At 42.1% G+C, this 18801-nt stretch overlaps 1 protein-coding gene across 6 annotated transcripts in view; it reads left to right on the top strand.

Annotated features, from left to right (window-relative positions):
* TM2D1 (TM2 domain containing 1) overlaps positions 1–18801 on the top strand; it is a 34371-nt gene that overhangs the window by 8202 nt on the left and 7368 nt on the right. Inside the window, exons 4-8 of one of the 6 annotated variants that reach the window (XR_010607843.1) lie at positions 241–332; positions 3413–3486; positions 4725–4843; positions 10873–11038; positions 16336–16570. Coding sequence is in view for 3 of the 6 variants with exons in the window: in XM_065656463.1 (XP_065512535.1) it covers positions 241–332; positions 3413–3486; positions 4725–4835 (277 nt within the window). In the remaining 3 variants the exon portion in view is untranslated. The other 5 variants (XR_010607842.1, XR_010607841.1, XM_065656463.1 and 2 more) reach the window with 5 other exon arrangements.

Raw genomic sequence — 18801 nt, 5'->3', positions numbered from 1 at the left:
AGAGTATACTTGAGTTGCAACAGCTGAGGTTGCTTTATGGAGGATGCCTACCCGATTTGAAAGCTTAACATTATCAATTCTGTGTCTGCTAATTGAAGATAAATAACAAGTCTGCGTTGTTGGTTTGTTTTTTTTTTTTTAAGCTGAAGCAGCAGGCAAATGAGTCACTACTTTAATTTTCAAAAGTAGAAGTTAATGTATTTTGCAGTCATTGTCTACATTGCTTGTTTCTTTTGGCAGAAATGGATACTCCTACAAAGTGGCCGTGGCTCTGTCCTTATTTCTTGGGTGGTTGGGAGCAGATAGATTTTATCTAGGCTATCCTGCATTAGGTAAGTTTATTTCTTATTTTTTATTTGAGGTAAAGGTTATTGTTATGACTGAGTTGTAGGTGTATATTTATATTTTGAGTAATGAAGGCTGACAGTCATGGTTTTAATGTTTACAGCTAGAATCATTACTTTAGTGTCAAGTAAGATAAAATCCTGCATTATCCTCAGCCTGCTATTCTGCTGGATTGAGTGGTGACAAATGGATATATAGTTGTCCAACAGATAAAATCCTAATAAGCAACAATGATTATTGCTATTCATAATTTTGCTTTCCATTTGCTTTACATTGATGTTTACCACAGCATTCTTTGTGAGGCACTGAAGCAGAAGTGGTTTTGACTGGTACGCCAGCTACTGAAATGATGCTTGATTTTACCAGGAAAAGAGTGGAGAAACTTTACAGTAAATCTAGTGTTCTGGGATATGGAATTTATTCTGGAAAATGCATACTTGCAGTATAGCTCATATTATCAATAACAATTCTGCAGAAGCTGGGACCTTTAACGAGACCTACCTCTGGCTGGTGGTTTTGGGACTTGATTCCCAGGGTGATGGTGCCACTGGCTCTTAAATAATGGAAATACCTCGGCATGTTAGAACTGCTTTTACCGGCTTTGTTTCTGAGCTGGACAAGTGGAGTAAATTTAAGTCTAGATAGCATGGAGCAATTAATTGGAAAAAGCTATGCATGTTACTGTCACTTCAGCTAGGAATTTTGAGTTTCTGCCCATTAAATGCAAACCCTTGTTATTTTTAATAACATTATCTGTCCTTCTTGATAAGCTTGTGTTAAGATGTGCATCTTTATTTCCCTGAGATTCTATAATTAGCACTTACTTTGTCCATCTGTTTCACAAACAGACACATTTTTGGAAGCGATCAATAAGGTGCACCTTTTTGTTAAACAATTGGATTTGGAATAATAATTTGCAGTAATTATTTTGTAATGTATTGTAGTAGTATAGATTTATAAATCCTTCATTCTTATATAGAAGTTCTTTATGGCTCGTGCTTTTTAACTCTGCTGGAATATACTTGTAGCCAGTAACCAAAGTTAAAAGACTTAAAATTAAACTCTTGCAGAGTCAAGTTTTCAAGCTTTTGGAAGGTAAAGAAGACAAAAGCAAATAGACAAGAGTAGAATTTTTTTTTAAATCAATAAGTTGGATTCCTTCACAGTGGATGGTTGGGGATTTTTTAGGTCATCCGTGCCTTGGCAAAAAATGGTAAAGAAAGATAATAGCATTGAAATATTTTTTTGCAAGTGTAATGCAGACTGTAAATGCTCTTTGGTTTTTTTCTTTCCTTCTCTTGCTTAAAGAGAAGACAAATACAAACAAGCTATTGAATATGAAGAAACCAGGAAGGCAACCTCTTCCTCTCCCACACGCTGTGAACTAAACCATAAGTTATTCCTGCCTAAGAACAACTATTTTTTCCCCCCATGCTTCGGAGCAGTTTATTTTCTCAGTGTGATCTGCTTGTGGGGAGGGAAGTGAGGAGGAACTGAAAAATCCACTTCACCCTGCCCTCCAGAAACATACGCCAGGTTCATAAACAGTTTTTCTACGTCCAGTGACATAATGGAACAGCCAGTTCCTCAGGTAAACTGGAACTGCTGCTGCAACCAGCAAGGTAAGAGGTCAGGACCAGAGCTTGAGAGGAGATGGTATAAGGAGCATCACAAATAAATATCTTAAATGGTGACTGCACTCAATGAAGATAATGACAAAGTAAACTGTTCACCAGAGTTTGTTATTTAATCGTCCTGTCGTTTCCTGAGGTTGACATTTCTTTAGGTGGCTGTTTCCTCACGTTTTGTTACTGATCCCCAGGCTGACTGTGCCTGCCTGCTGCAAGTCTCCCGCATCGGCTGATGGGAATAAGTTGTTTTAAACAATTATATGCTTAGGTTTTTGCACATTTTAAGTGGCATCGCTTTAGCTGTAATACACTCAGGCTTTTCTTCTAATCCACTGAAAGTCTGTCCTGATATTACTATTTCATCTTTGTGGTCATTAGGTGTATTTTCCCTATTCTGACTACTATGTGGTTCAATGGAGAGATTAGAAACTGTCAGCCTGGAGTTTATAAATCGGGGCAGTTTCATCTTCTCAGCCCTGGGAGCTTTATCCAGAGGGTGGGATGCTCTTCCCGCAGCCGATACGCAGTTACCGTCCCCTCAGCTCCATCCACAGCCTCAGGACCAGGAGATGGAGAGGAGCTGGTTTGTGGGACACACTCCTGCTTCTGAGAGAGGGGGAGCACAGATATTCTATATATTGTATTCCTTACTATATATATAGTACTCCTTGTATTATATCAATTGTACGAGAAGCTGCTGATATTTAAACAAAATAAATAAACATTTTAAGACAGCCTCCTTCTTCTGAAGGCATTTTCCAAATTAAGTCTGCCTTGCGTGGCAACTTCCAATGAAACATTTATCTGCTGGTTGCTATCCCTGTATATTTTCTATTAATCTTTCATTTATTCGTACAAAAAATAACATTTTTGAATACCAGTTTAAAAGTGTTTATATATATATGTATATTGAAAATAAATTCCTATTTCAGCAAAACATAAAAATGATACAAAGGATGGTTCTCCAAAGTAGCACGTTCTGGAAATCAAATCAGTATGTGCTGCAGCTCATGAGATGGTAGAAAGTCTCTTTCTATTCATAAATAATTTTGCAGCTCAAGTTGGGATTTTTTTCTGTCTGTGCCTCAGTCAAAGAATGGAAAATTTCCAGTAACTTGATTCTCAGCTTTTGCCTTTCCTTGTTTAAAAATATTTGTCTGATTTTAAAAAAAATCACTAATGTTTAAAATCTTTGAAGTATATTCAGGATGTGGAAATATGAATATGCAGTTTGGTTTTTTCCCCCTGATAATTAAAGATCTTTAAGTTAAGGTCTGTTTCTTAAAAAAAAATAATATATATATATATGCATATTTTTATATGCATTTTTTTGGATAGGATGAGGAGAGAGTTGGGGTGCGATTGCCACCAGTAACCTATGGACTTCTTAGTGGCTGGTTTAAAGCTACAGTTACATTTTATTTTTCCTTTTTTAGGTTTGTTAAAGTTCTGCACCGTAGGATTTTGTGGAATTGGTAGCTTAATTGATTTCATACTTATTTCAATGCAGGTAAGTCAGGGCTTTCAAAACAAGATACAAATCTGTGTTTTTTGAAGCTTTGATTTGATTGCTAATTCTTTGTTAGCATTTTACCCTTAAGAACGTTGGTGTATTGAAAAATCAAGGCATTTGGTTCAGCTCTGTTTGTAGATTGAGGTTGTAGAGTATGGATACAAAATATCAATGTATTTGTTGTTTGAACTAAAAATTAGATTAGCCATCTATAAATACTTGTCACGGACAGCTCGGAAGCTATAGCACCAAGAATTCACTTTGTCAGAACCTATGATTTCTTTGTGTGACTCGGAGTGTTGGAATTTGCATGACATGTCCTGCCGTCCCTAGAATCCCGTGTTTGCATGTGCTTTATAGGACGGAGCGTGTCACCCGGCGTGTCCCTGCAGCGTGCAGGAGGGAAGACGTTGCCACTTTTGTTTCTGCCTCTCCTCCAAATACAAGTCCCACGTCACCCCAGAGCTGTAACTGTAGGATTCACGATGTTTAAATCCCCAGCTGGGGTGATGTCTTGTGACATCATGAAAGTGCCAAATTGTCTTATTTGACATTGCATCCATTTAGCGTGAATGACAAATTGCCTATGATGGACTTAAAACGCATTGCGGGTATAGAAATTGTTTACATGGGTTTATAGAAGAATATTTTTAAAGTATACATCTTTGTATATGTGTCTTTTAAAGTAAATGCATTCCGAAATTCCTTTCTATGCTATCAAAATGATCTTGGCTCAGATCACTTACAGACACAGTTGAGAGTATCTTTCATCTCTCCTTACTCATCTCCCTGGTTACCCCACATCAATTTATCATTTCCAGAACAAAAAAAGCCATGATCTTCTCTCTTCTCCATTCCTTACCTGTGCAGTATTTCAAAGATACTTGTCATCAACCTAATTCTCTCCTGCCTGCCCTCCTTTGTTCAAGAAAAGCGGTGTGGAGCCCCCTTATTTGTTAGCCTGATTTTGTGACTCAAATCCTCATCGGCTTAACCCAGCACCAGCGCCTGGCTGTGTAATTTGGTTGATTAGAAGCCCTAGGGACATGTTCCTTCTGAGACAGTGCTCGCTAAAATAGTTATACTACAGCATAACTTCAAAATAAATCTAGTTTCTGTTTGACTAATTAAGCATGACTAATTTTATGATGGGAAAATTAGCAGTAATTGAGACATTAGCACAAAGTGTATGTTTCGCTTCATATTGAAAAGTCTTGATTCTTTCTCCCTTGTAGATCGTTGGACCTTCCGATGGCTCCAGCTACATTATAGATTACTATGGAGCCAGGCTCACTCGGCTCACAATTACCAACGCAACCTTCAGGAAAATGCAGACCTATCCTTAACCCTGGCAGTAAGTGTCACAAATGCGGAGGCGCATTTTGTTTTTACAAAAGGATCCAGTTTTCCACTGATACTGCTGATGACTTTTTAATTAGACTGCATCAGAACCGAATATTAAATATACATTGAACAAAGATGATAAAATATGAAAATTCATTGAGTGTGTTTATCTGAAAGGTGCCAAGTTTTTGTGGCTGCTCTATTTCCGTGAGCACGTCGTTTGTTGCTAAGTCGTACCATTTGTGAAATGTGCAGACTTGCGATTTGCACTGTTGTTCTGTGTCTGTAAATATAATTTAGAGTGTTACAGAGAGGTGGAGAAAGACTTGTTCAGAATAACGGTGCTGATCTTTAGTCCATTGAAATTTATGAGACTTTTAGCATGGATGGCCCAGGATTACACTTGGGGTCTGTTTTGTAACTATGTGTGGCAAGTTTGTAAATGAACATAAATATCCCAAAACCACAGAAACTGCCTTTCTTACTATCCTGTTAAAATCCAGATGGCCCTAAATCTTGTGCTGGTGTATCCTGTGAAATTCTATTAATTGAAATAATTGTTTCTTTAAAGTTTAAAGACAAATTTTGATCCAGTTGCAAAATTTGGTCAGTGCTTGATCAACAGTAGAAATATGGATTCATAAAAAGAGAATCATAGATGACACATCACAAAAAAGGAGGGTGGATGCTGGGATGCCCTGAGGTTAGAACAGGAAATAATTGTTCTACTTGGTGGTTTTTTTTTTTTTTTTTTACTCCCTTGCAACCATCCCCAGTGAAATATATACCTTCTTTTTCCGAAAAGAAATTGGTGCATGTGTTTTACAGCTACAGAATGTCAAACAGTGAATAAAGCCCTTAAAAGGTTCTTATTTTAGATCAGTTGTGTGTTGGTGAAATAAATTCTATGTCCCTCGAAGTTGTTTGACCGAAGTCGTTCAGACAGCCAGGAGTTACCTAGATGTTTCTTTAGAGAAAAGTATATACACGCAGAAAATGTCAACAAAATCGTCATGTTATTTGACTAATTTTAAACATTCCCTTCACCTTCTGATTAAAACTGGTAGTAACTGAGTGAGAAATCCATGTGATAAAAACTTCAGCGTCCATTCTTTTTCAAAAATTTGGGCTATTCTTTTGGTTTTCAGCTGAAACTTTGGAAATATTCTTAATATGTCCACAAGTGGTATTTTTAAGGGAATAACAAAAAACGAGCTTCCTAAATTGATTTTTTTAAAGTGCGATTTTTGGGTTTTAGTCTCTTTAAAACATACATTAAAACTGGTGCACAGAAAGCTTTGTAAACCCGTTTTTTTCTAAATCAGCGTTACGTGATATGTCAGGTTATGAGAATAAACCACAGGTAATACTTTGTGCTTAACATCAATTCTTTCCTTCACCCAAGAAAGATGTATTTTTTGAATACTTGCTAACGTGCGTTTTACTTGTGTGTTCAGAGAGATAAGAACACGCTTTCAGCTTCGTTCACTTGCCTGATATTTGTTGCATCTCCCTTTTGTCTCTCTTTTCACTGACTGCTTTTTGTTCATATCAGTTTTCCTTCCTGAGATACTTTCAAAAACAGTCAGGAAGTGGATGGGAAATAAGTGTTTGAGTGAAAAAAAAATGCCATGGCTAAGATCGTCCTGTGACTTGTCTACTTTTTGGGTTTTAATCGTGAAGCTGATAACATACCTTTGAAAATAGGAATATACTATGGATATTATAATAATGAAAAATATTCTTGGGCGCACAAGATCACGTGAGATTTCATTCTAGAATGTATCTCCATGCGTACAAATAATAGAGGGCTTGGCTTAATGATTTCAGCAGTCCATCTTGTGCTGCGTTATTTGTAAAATAATACAGGAGCTATTTTGTGTGAATCAGATGAAAATATGATGAGTTATAAGGTCCATCGGATAGTTTGTTAATCCCAGAAACCAAGTAGCCAGCAGAAAGAAGGGCTAGATATTCCAAGTAACAGCATTTCTGTAGAAATGGAAAATGTGTGTCAACCTTCCAGGAGACGGGCGCTGCTGTGGGATTCTTCCATCCTGCTGCTCTGGTTCGTGGTACTGGTCCACGCTCTCATCAGGACCGCACTGCTTTGTCACAGCAGTCAGAGCGAAGCCACAGGTGACAACAGAGCAATATTTTAGCAGAATTTTATTTCTCTTCCCTTTAGATGGTATTCCACTTGATCGTCTATCTTCTGCTAACAACTTTCCGCTTCTTTCACAACCGTCTGCTTTGTCTGTAAAGCCTTTTGGAAATTAGTGCCACAGACAGCGTAACCTTTGGAACTTGGTTGCTGTTGGAATGATGTTCTGTATCTGAACACGCATCTCGGTGTTTCTCTGTGCTGTGTAGTTGCCCGGCTGAGGTGTAGAGAGGGTTAACTGAGCGAGCAGATCGTGCTGCGGGGCCAGGAGAGAGTTAGTGAGGTCTTTGTTTTCATCTTGTAATTGTCAGATATGGCATGTTTACCATAAGGGCTGCGAAAAGTGTGATGCAAGATGTAAAGCTGTCCCACTGTGTTAATAATAAATTGGCGACAGTAATATTTATCGAAATGTCTGTCCTATGATGATTTTCTGTGTTGCTGCCTGCTTTAGCATTCTCCTGTCGATCAAGTTGTCCATCCGAGTGTTTGTGTAGTTGTGATTGCTCTGACTGCACTGGAATAATCTTCTGTCTGGATTGTTTTCCCCAAAACAGTTGCAAAGCAATAAAACTCATTAGACTATGAGTCCATGTCATCCTTCTGCCGCATTCCCAGATAAAATGATATTTGCTGGCCTTGCAGATGGTAAGGAATCCTTTTAACATTCCTACGAGACAGAGATGTATTATTCTGTATCTGTAAAAATAAAGAACATAAAAAGTAAAGCCCAGAGTTTAAAAAAAGAATTGGAAGTGCCAAGACTTTAAAAACCTGTATAAAGCTGTTCACTGAAGATGCTGCAGATCCAAGCCATGAGTTAAATCCAAATCTTCCCTAAGTACCAGTGCAGTTCAGTTATGCACAAATGACTCCATAAACTTGTCCTTTTTTTTTTATGTCCATTCTAGGATTTTCTGCAATGTGCTTAACCATGATCTGAAAGAGCAGTAGCTGGTAGGAACATTCACCTTTGGGCACTTTGCATTTCCTCACACAGTGCAAAAGGAGTTGTACTCTAGGCGTGCTCCCTGTACTCATGAGTTACTCTGGATTGTATTTGTTCGGTTGTGTCAACCTGCACATCTTTCACTTGTGTTTAGAGCTCATTTTCCAAAAGACCAGATTTAGAGATATTTTAGAACAAACTCTCTGACTAGTTATTCCTCCTGCGATTTAAATCACAACTCTGCTATGGCAACTCCTGTGACAGTATTTTGTTACCCTCACCGTTTCCCCCTCCACCACCACCCACCACTTACTACATGAAGATCTCACTTCTGCTTTCAGGACCTGATAACACCTTAAAATGTTAGGTTTTATTATGTTTCCAAAGATGTATTACTGTACGTCTGCCAGTAAAACTTCTCAGCTCCACAGGAAGGTCTTTGTGTTTGAAATGCTCCGTTAGAATTTTTTTTTTGGAGAACATCTGTTGTCACCCCATCAAGAATTGTTTCCTTTGTTCCTCAGGAGTATATTCAGTTAGATTTGCTTACACAGCTATGTCTATTCAGTCTTCTTGCATCTCTTCTCAGTGTTTTGTGGGTGGTTTTTTTTAGTTTTAGATTCATTAGGTGTTTAGTCCATTTCTACCATTCCTGTTGCTTGCTCTGCAGTTTTCAAACCTGTTCACTCCAGAAAATGATGTTGAATACAGTAAGGTTGGGTGCTTAAGCACCCAGTTGGGGAAATGCCAAGGATGAGATTTTGCAGGCATCTATATGTTTCCATTGCCTTATAGGACTGTCACTAATTGTACGATTGCCTATTAATTCCTTAATACATCATACAGTCTTTCAAACTCATCTCTGACTACTTTGACATTTTCATTATTATAAATGGTGACTATATGGCTTCTTTGAGAAATGCATCATTTTAATTCATTTAAATCATGCATTTTAACCAGCTACTGTGTTCTGGGTTCAACCTGCATCAGTCTGCCGGGAGGTGAAGCGCAAGAGGTTATTCCATTTGCATCTTCTGCCTGGATCTGAGGAGAAAAAAATACCTTAACGTTAAGCATATGCTTAAGTGTTTTGCTAGACAAATTTGATCAAGACTCTTCCCACTTTCTTCCTGTCAATCCATCTGTGTTACCCAGAGAACTTCCCTAATCTCTGTGAATTACAAGAGAAAATTGCATTCTGTATGGAAGCCTTAGTGCTGACAGTGTGAATGGCTGATATTTGATACGGTGACAATATTTTTCACCTCAAAGCTGCTTTTTTCTTACTTTTGTTCATAGATCAGTTCTGCTCATGTATCAGGTACCTTTGGTCATCCTGACACAAGTTCTCACGTACCTCTAGGAGGAGTTGGACTCTTCAGAGCTGCATCAAGTATGTCGAAATGTCAGAGCACCAGATCAGGGAATCTTATATGTGTATGAAGCAAAGACACTTTGGGAAGCAGTAGATGACACTAAGAGGGGGTTGTAGGCTTCAGTTTCTGCAGAAAGTATGTCTGAAACTTAAAACCGTGTTGTCTCTTTGCCTTCTGCTTCCTGAAGGTGGAGCCAAACCCCCTATCAGATCTCTGAATCTTCGGAAGTTGTTCCTTATCCTACAGCAAAGACCGAGCACTTGGGTATTTTTCCTTGCACGACAGAGGAGTCTGGAAAGTGGATGTGAGGAGTCTGTCTGACCAAGATGCATTTTGCACTGTGTTCACTCTCTAGACCTAAAACTGTAGCGAAGGAAAAGAAAAGAAATAAAAGAATAAAAAGGGCAGCCTCAATGTTGTTTACACCCATGTGACAAAGATCTACTTTCATAAACTCCCAACAAAAGAAAATGTGTAAAAAATACTGCTTGTCTCAAATGCGAACTGAGGATTTCTGATTCTTACTCTTTGTGCTTCGTTAGAATCTCGAACATGCTCATGCTCCGATAATTCTCCATTAGATGTTTGAATGGCTGCTTTAAAGACTGCAGTGCTCTCTCCGAGAAGCGCAGTTCTCAGGCGCTGCAGATGCGTATGACACAGCAGAATTTTAGGCAGTATAAAAATTATAAAGATCAGTTTCCATTACCGTAATTACTATATAAATCCTATGTTTAAGAGGCTTAGAACAGGCCTATTTAACCTTGGTTTGAGCTGAGGCTTGGTCCAAGTCTGCTAAGTTGAACACCAAATTATTTTTCTCTTTTTTTTTTCCTCTTCTCTCTGCAGCATCAGAACTTAGTGGGGAGCGGGGTGGGGAGGGAGGTGGATCCAGCGCAGCCTCTGCACTCTGACAGGGTGATGGCTGTAATTTGGCAATATACCTGTCCCCAACCAACAGCAAGACAAAATGAGATGTATGTTTTGTTAGATCTGAAAAGCACCATTTCTCCCCTTGGAACCTGTGGCTGCCTCTCCACCCCAGCTGTGCTCCAGAGCAGGTGTGGGAGACGGCTCGGAGGCAGACGATCCACAGAGCACAACTAGAAGCGCTTGGGTAAACCGGCAGATCCTACACTTCTTGGAGGGCTGTAGCAGTAATTCCTGGGTTTTGGGGGATTTTTTTAATGTCATTTGCACCCCCTCGATGAAAGCGAAGGTGTTGGCTGCCCTGGTGCTTCCCCTTGGGGTAGCTGAGACGCCCAGAGCTGCCTCCAGCTGCCTTTTCGGTCAAAGCATTCAAAGCTAAGAAAGGAGTTGGCAGCTCCACGTGCAGAGGTTGGGGATCTCCTGCTCCATCGCTTAAGCATGCCAGACTCTTAGCTGTAGGCCAGGGAGCAGCTTTGATATGGATAGCCATGCCTTACTCAAAAGAAAGTCTGGCGCGGCGTTTTCCATGTCGTGAACCTGTTCTGCAGTGGGCGCTTTGCCCCCGAGTCAGTAGAGCTGTAGGAATGAATTTATTCATGTATTCTGTTTCCTTTATGCAGAGTCGTCTTCAAAGTTCCTTGGGTTTACCGTGGGGAAAACATGGTGAGAACATGTAAGAGGAGCTCGCTGCCTGCAAAGAACTGGCGGAGTGTTCACCTTGAGCCTGAGGAGACTGCCCACCATATGGATTGTGTTGGCAGAGGCAGCAGCCTGGGGAATGCAGAGGTGGGGGGTAATTTTTAAGGCTTTCGTTCCATGGTCCCATTGATTATAACCCTATTAAGAGGATGATGCATGTGACTTTTAAGTTATTTTGTTAACTAAGTGTAAGCAATGGATGTGTCATGCTAACAAACACAATTGCTGGTGTGTCTAATACAGTGTGCAAGTACAGTACAGTGAATTTAAAAGGTGGTGGTAATCTAAGAATGTTAAAAGGGAAATGTGTGCCTGGGGAGTGTGGGGGCTGGGGAGAAAAACGACTTACTTGACATTCACTGTCTTCCTCCCAACTCCTTTGCTAAAGTAGGAACAGAATCGGAACAAAAAAATGTTTGTTTTACAGCTGTACCAAGTTACGGCGTGGACTCGTGCTCCCCCCCCTCCTCTCCCACTTGCATCAAGTACATCCTGTACTTTTGGCAACATGTTGACTGGATATTTAAAAGCTGTGAACTGTTCTGAAAGTTTCACATACTGGGTTATGGGCCATGTGTGTTTGATCAAAATTCAATTACTGCACTGTACCATGCTTGGAAACCTATCATCCCAAGTTATGAAGTATGACGAAATAGGCTAATCTAATTGGTTCAGTATGGGAGCAGTATCAACCAAGCTTGTTATGATAAATAGCTTCCTGTGTTAAAGGTTCTCTAGAGCTTAAGTATCTTGGCTCACCTCCCTCTACAAAATAAGAATAGTGTTCCCTGGGAACAGTTACATCACTGTCCCTCTCCTACATTCACAATTAAAGGTTTGTGGATTTTTTTTTCATCTTGCTATTCACTGAATAGATAAACCGTGGCCGTCTACCCCGTTCCCCACCTTCTTCTCCTTCCCCTTTCCTCAGGTTCGCTCATGTCGTGCTGACCGTGACTCTGCCTGTTCTATTTCAGGGCTAGGTAAGGCAAGCTTGCCAAAACCCAGCCTGGGCTGGAGGCTGGGCTTTGTGCGCTGGTGTGTCAGTACATATGACGTGTCTGTTTGTACAAGGAGTTGGAATTTTTGATGTTAAGTTAAACGGAGAAGCACTTTAATCTTTCTAGGCATCTAATAAAAGAACTTTTGTATAGTGAATTTCGTACCTATGGATGTGCTATTATCTTCTTGAAACGGAAATCTGAGTTCCTCAGTAGTTAAACGCAAATCCAGCGTGCAAGTGTTGGATTATGGCTAGGGAAGGGCTCTGTTCTAAGCCTGGATTTGTAGTCACTAAATTTGTCACTAAGACAGTGAGCTGTCTGCCATGAGATGATACTGGCTTCATGATTTTATCTGGTCCATCTTTGGCAAGAAGTACTTAGCTGGGATTTTGATGTGACAGTAATAGACAGTGTCAAGGAAAAAAAAAACCCACACGGAAAAGTGGTTCCTTATGCTCTGGTGATCCAATTTTTTTCCTTTCTTGAACCACACTCCCACATGCCTCCTAACTCAGAGATCTTCTTCAGGCAAAATAATTGTGTGCTGATCATTTTACGGAGACGTAACATAGGCCTGATATTACAAGGGCCTTTAACACTGGCGAAATTTCTCCCAAGAATAAAGATATTCACTTATTTAAGGGTTGGTAGAATGAGTCCTTATGTGAGTCTTCGTATTAGCCCCAAGACTGCCTAATACCTGGATTAAGCCTGCAAGGTGATTAATGCCTATTTACTATATCTGTTATCCCACTGCATTTTGCTCTTCAGCCTTGATTAAGCCCTTTGCTTTACCATTTAAAATGTCCTGCTTAACCTTCTGCTTACAAACGTACATTGTGCTGAGGTCTGCATTTTTAACTAGAACAAGTTCTACCATAAATAATAGCATTTAATTTTAAAGTGCAACAGCTACAGTCAGTCCTTGATTAAATGACAAAGAACAGCAATAGCAAATGGGAACACAGAGTTTTTCACAACAAATGTCTGCGTCCACGTAAGAGGAAAAAATATACCTTCCTACTGCTGATTAGCACTTTCTGTGCAGTTCTTTATTTTGCATGTTTAGAGAAAATTATTACCAAAAGAGCCTAAATGGTGACTCTCCGCGATTTCCCCAAATATCTTTTGAAGGAGATAAACTAGATTAATCCCCCTTTATAAAGTTCCCACAAGAAAGCTCGGAGACACAGGAGCTTTACCTTCAAAAATAGAATGTGACTGTAGGCACTTATGCTAATCTCTTTTTTGGCAAATCAGCTTTTTTTGTATTGAATCTTGCTTGATTGAATAGCACTGGATCTGCCAGAGTAAATGCTATTATCAATGTACAGTAATTAAGGAAATAGTCCTTGTCACTCCAACAGTGACCAGGCAGTGCCTTCTGTAATAAAGTTAAATGATAAATAAATTTCTTCAGGGTGTAGATCCTGGACTGGGGGAGCTCTTGACATGCAGTAAAATAACACAGCGTAGAATTGCAGGTGACGGGGAAAAGTATAAATGCCCGTGGAATTCATGCTAAACGCATGTTTGATGCTAAACGTCTAAATAGATGCTCAGCCTAAAACACATAATTGTTTAATTTGTCATGTAATTTCCTGACTCAGGGCAGTTGAGCATCTCCCAGTCTCCACCCTTAAAAAATGTGTGTGAAGGAGAGGAGGGGGGAGACCCTTCCATCATTCCCCAACTTCAAAGATCTTTTCCCCCTTCAGGCATCAGCCTGCACAAACGATAAACCTTGCCTTAAGATCAGCAGAGCCGGGCTCTGCCAAATCCATTTGGGGAGAGAATTTCAGTAAAAAGGACTTGTCATTCCTTCCCCCGCCCTCCCGCTTCACTTGAAACTTTACCGCCTAGAAGTACTTGGGGGAATCGCAATTGTTCCTCCAGCACCCGAAGAGAGAAATTCCCCAAGGAGAGAAAGAGAGAGAAAAAACCTTTGGGCGTCTTCTGTATGATAACCTTATCGCATGCACCAAGAAATGTAAAATGTAGTCAAGTAGGGTAATTCTCAGATACCAGAAATGCCGTTTAATAAGCAGAGAGCCCTGATCTGCTGCTGGAGTTTTCTCAGCTCCAACCCCATGTGGAGATCGTTGCAGTAAAACCGCTCTGGCCTGAGACATGCTGAGCTCTGCACTGGGTAGCAGAGATCTTTGTGTCCGACGGCGGTACGTGCAGAAGATATGTTGTTCAATGTGCAATAAATAACAAGGGAAGGTATTTAATCAAGTGTGCCGGGAAATGCTGCTCACGTTAAAATACACACATTTCAAAAGGTACGGCTGGGGAAGCGAATGCTTGAAGGGACGTGAGGGAAAGGTGCAAGAGTCCGTAGTGAGGCTGCTAAATTCCGTCCTACTCCTTGTACGACACGCGCAGAAAGATTCTGGCCCCACTCTGATTTTCCCCAGCAGCCTATGTCTTATCTAAACTCTGTATAATAATTTTCATATTTCATAAATCTGGCAGTTTTCCTTGGGTGTACGTTATGGGGGATTTTGACATTCCCTGCAACGCTCCGTTTTAATGCATTGACATTCTGAAGGCTGGGCATCGTAACCTCGCCGTTAAATCTTTGACACAATGAAGTGTCTTCTAAATAAAATAATTCAAAGGGATCGATCCAGTGAACTTCAGGGTGCACCTTTTCAATTATTTCTTAAAGACGGCAGTGTTTTGTGCATATCGAGCGCTAGATTTGTGGGCCTGGCAGGGAGGGGAGTCGCGTCTCGTGAACGGACCTGAGCTCCGTGCCAGCGGCATCTCCCAGAAACGCTGGAGGGAAGCGAGCGCACAAGCCCTTCCCCAGCTTCCCACACCGCTCCGAACTTGGCTTTCCTGGATCCCGGCCTCTTTTCCATTGTACGTAAAATATTAATGTTCTATATATTGTTCCTATATATATATTTTTTTTTTTTTTTTTTTTTTTTACATACTCCTAGCTCGACCTTCAGGACGGTCTGTTTGAACTTGAGCAGAAGTGCTCTGGTCAGAATTCAAAAAGGTTAAAAAAAAAAAAAATGACAGCCCAGGCAGCGGGTTTTTTAATTGAGGCATGCCAAATACCACAGGCAGATGCTTTTTCATCCTGTAGCTCCTGGATACGCGGTCTACTTTTCAGTTTCAAGGACAAAGGAAACACTTATCCAATTAGATGAGGCATGAGATTGTGACATACGGGCTCTTTCCTTCAATAAAAAAAATGTTGGAAAAAGATATTTGACCCTAAGTCAACAAGTGCTATTAAAATAATGAATACTCCATAAATCCAACTGTATATACAGCCTGTGCTCAGAGCCGCGCTGGTTTTGTCGCTGAGGAAGCTGCGAGACCGCCCAGGCTAAAGCCCCGCGCAACTCGCTTGTCCAAATCGCATTTCGAAGGCCTTACTTTTAAAACAGGATCTACAAAAGTGTAAGCCAATTAAACCGCCAGGCAGACTTGTGCTATCTTCTCCCAGCTGACGTCTCTATCGAGTCAGCCCGGGTGATATCAAACATGATCTGGTTGTCAGAACAGCTGAATTTCCCCCACGCGCTCAGCGACGGCGAGGGAACCTCAAGGTAACGCGGCTTTTATCTGATGTCGGGAAGAGATGGTTAATGATTTATCCACGTCGCACCCGAATCCGAAGCGTTCTAGAGGCACACTTGAATTTCTGCACGAGGAGCGTCACGTGTCCTTGTGGGAAGCTGGATGTGTCAGGGGCTGTGGCGTTTTGCTCCCTGTATCTGGAGACAAGGGCAATGGTTTAACTTCTAAATAATTACAGCTCTTCTGTTTCCAGCCTCAGAGCCATGATGTGTTTGCTTTAGTTTTCATAGTTTACCAGGCAGCTGAACTGCTGACTGACAAGTGCTGTGAGTTTCTGGTCCTCCAAAGAGCCGAGGAGCTTCCTCCCTCCTCCGCCTGTTGTTCATCTGATCTGCTTTGCCGAAATTGTTGAAATTAGTGTGGTCGACACTGCATGGAGGACTCGAGTCTCAGGTGCTGAGAATTAACGTTGCCTGTTTAATGACATCGGTTTGCAATCTGATCTGCTCTCTGTCCTTCTTAACGTAGCGTTGCTTCAGGCGAAATTGCCGATCTCTCCTCAAAGCGAAGCGGGACGCAGGGCTGACGTTCCTCCTGCCGCCCAAAGAGCTGGTAGCACCCAAAATGCCGCTGAGCGTCCCCTGGACCCCTCTGCCCGGACCCCAAAGGTCATTGAGACCACTGGGAGCTGAGATCGATGGTGTGGCTTTACTTTAGGCTCTACTGCCTTAGGCCAGCTCAGTGCTCTCCACAACGAGCTAAAACCTCATATAATCACATTACTATTGCTCCCATTGCTTTCAAGAGAGCTCGTACAAAACTCTTTTACTTCTGCAGTTTGCACGCCCAAAACACCATCCAGAAAACAGTGAGGTGGGGAAGAAACACCATGAATTTTCATCACATGGGTATTTCTGGCACAATTTACATCGCGACTATGTCCCTGATGAGGAGGAGCAGTAAATACCCTCTGCAGAGCTCAGATTGCGATGGATGGGAGAGGAAACAGCGACCCGAAGGGTGTCACATTCTGGAAACCCGACCTGGAAAGAAGGATCCACAATTAATGAGATGGGTAAGGGAGCCTCTGGGTCTTAGCACAGCCCTTTGATTATCATAAGAAGAAAGTGGGTGCTAAATAGTTTTAAAGCATCCCATGTGTTATCGATGACTTTTCTGTCGAAAGGAAGAATTCGAAGGGTTGCTATTGGCATTCTGGGCAGAGAGGGAGCAGATCCATAGCGCGGCTCTCAATAAATACATTGCTGCAGTAAACTTCTTTAGCTCTTTGCAATTCACATCTGATCTCTGCTGACCTTTTTTTTTTTTTTTTTTTCCTCCTAATTAAACCTTTAGCTTGCAAATGAGCCATTTCCTACCTCAAACTGCTATATGGCAAAGGAGGAAATTCTACCTGCGATTTATAGGAGTTGCCGGTGACCTGTCTATCACAGCCTTTTCTAATTGATCTCTCTTTGAATTAAATTTGACCAAGTGCTTTCTCTTAGGTGAACGAAGATAAGACTATCCTTAAAAGCAAAGCCGGGTGTAACATGGTGGCTGGAAGATGACGATCCATTTTGTGCAGGTAGCGAGGACGATGAAGGCCAACTGCCTCCAGCACCCAAAACCTCTGCTTTTCTCATGCGGCTGTTTTCCCAGAGCGGTGTTTGTTTGAAGAAGCGGGTTTTGAAGGGATGTGCGTGGGGGTGACTCAGACTGCAAAGGGAACACAAGCCCGCCCGTGCTCCTGCCCTGGTTTTGGAGCTGGATGACCAACCATGTTGCTCATGCCCATGGTCCTCTTCCAGCAGCCTTTGAAGTCCCTTTCCAGTGAACCATCCAAGAAGAAATCCCCCAAATTACGATCCAGCCGTGCCTCCACGGGTCTGTCTCATGATGAGGACTTAGAAATGAAGTATCTGAGATGGGCGTAACAGCACGATGTTGAACTGCTGACCTCGAGGGTTCAGGCGTTCCTGGCTGCGCTGTGTGGTGTGTCCAGATGAATCCCTGACCCTCCCTTGCGGCCGAACGGCCGGGGTTTGGCGGGGGCAGCGGGGATGGACCCTTCGCTTGGCCGGACGGCAAAAAGCCAGAGCTGCACCAGCCAGCAGTGACACAAACAGTTAAATCAGTCTGGTCCATTAAACAATCATGAGTCTCACCTCAAAATCATATTCACAAGTCTATTTTATCTGATTTTCCTTCACCTCCCGGCTCCAGAGCCTGCATTTTCAAGCCTTGCTTCTGCAGCTGAAATGATTAGAAGTTTCCTTTCGCAGGAAGCCAGGAGGCTCCGTCCGTGCAGGACTCCGCGTGATGCTGCTGCTGCTTCCCAAGAGGCACCAAACATCATCAGGCTGCGAGATTCCGCGCTGCTGCTGCCCCCCTGCCTGCCCCATAGCATGAACATCAGCGTTTCCAATGGCATTGGGTGCAAATGCATCCAGGGTGGCCCTTCTGAAATCTCTCCGGTAAAATGCTCTTCCTCTCCGGGAACACCAGACACCGTGTTGGGTGTCGCCGCCGGCACTGAGAGCAACGGCCAAGCAACTTCTCCTCTTCCAAACTACCTTTGGAGAGAAAACAAAAAAACCCCCACCCTAAACACCTCCCAAAAGGTGCAAATAAATTCTCTAGAAATAAGAAAGATGTCCTGACACCCCAGGTGTGGGACTGTAAAAGTGGGGGGGTCACAGCCCAGTGACATGGGCTTTCCATCGGGGAAGGCTTCCAGCTGAGAATGTGATGGTAAAATGGCTTTTCCTTCATCCAGGTGGGTCGTGGGAGGGCTCTGGCGTGGGGTGCTGAGGGAAGAGGGGACCTTTAGGAAGATTTATGTGTTGGATCTTTGTATTGTCCCTCCTGTCCTTTTTCAATATGGAAAATCAACCCATTTCACTGCCTGGAAAAACGGAGGCTGCCTGGTAGCCCTGGGGCGAGGGAGGTCGGTGGGTTCCCCGCTCAGGTGCATGTTTTCTAAATAAATAACCACCATGTGCCCCATCAGGGTGTTTTTCAAGCCTCAAACCCCCGCTTTGGGGTCTTCTTGGTGTCACCAGCCGAGGGGTGCCCGTGTCCCCTAACCAAGCCCCCACTGGTTCCTACACAAGTCCCATCAGCAGCCGCCTTGGGTTCAGAAGGTTAAAATTTATTAACTGAAAATCAATGGAAATAAAAAGATCCCCACCTGCCGAAGTGCACAACTCGTTCCCCCGACCCAGGAACAGCAGCCGCAGCCCCGGCCGTGGCTGCGCAGCGCCCGGCCGGCCCGGATCGCAGCAAATATTAAAGCTTTGG

This window comes from Caloenas nicobarica, chromosome Z, assembly GCF_036013445.1.
Source record: "Caloenas nicobarica isolate bCalNic1 chromosome Z, bCalNic1.hap1, whole genome shotgun sequence".
Lineage (NCBI taxonomy): Eukaryota > Metazoa > Chordata > Aves > Columbiformes > Columbidae > Caloenas > Caloenas nicobarica.
This window is presented reverse-complemented; position numbering and strand designations above follow the sequence as displayed.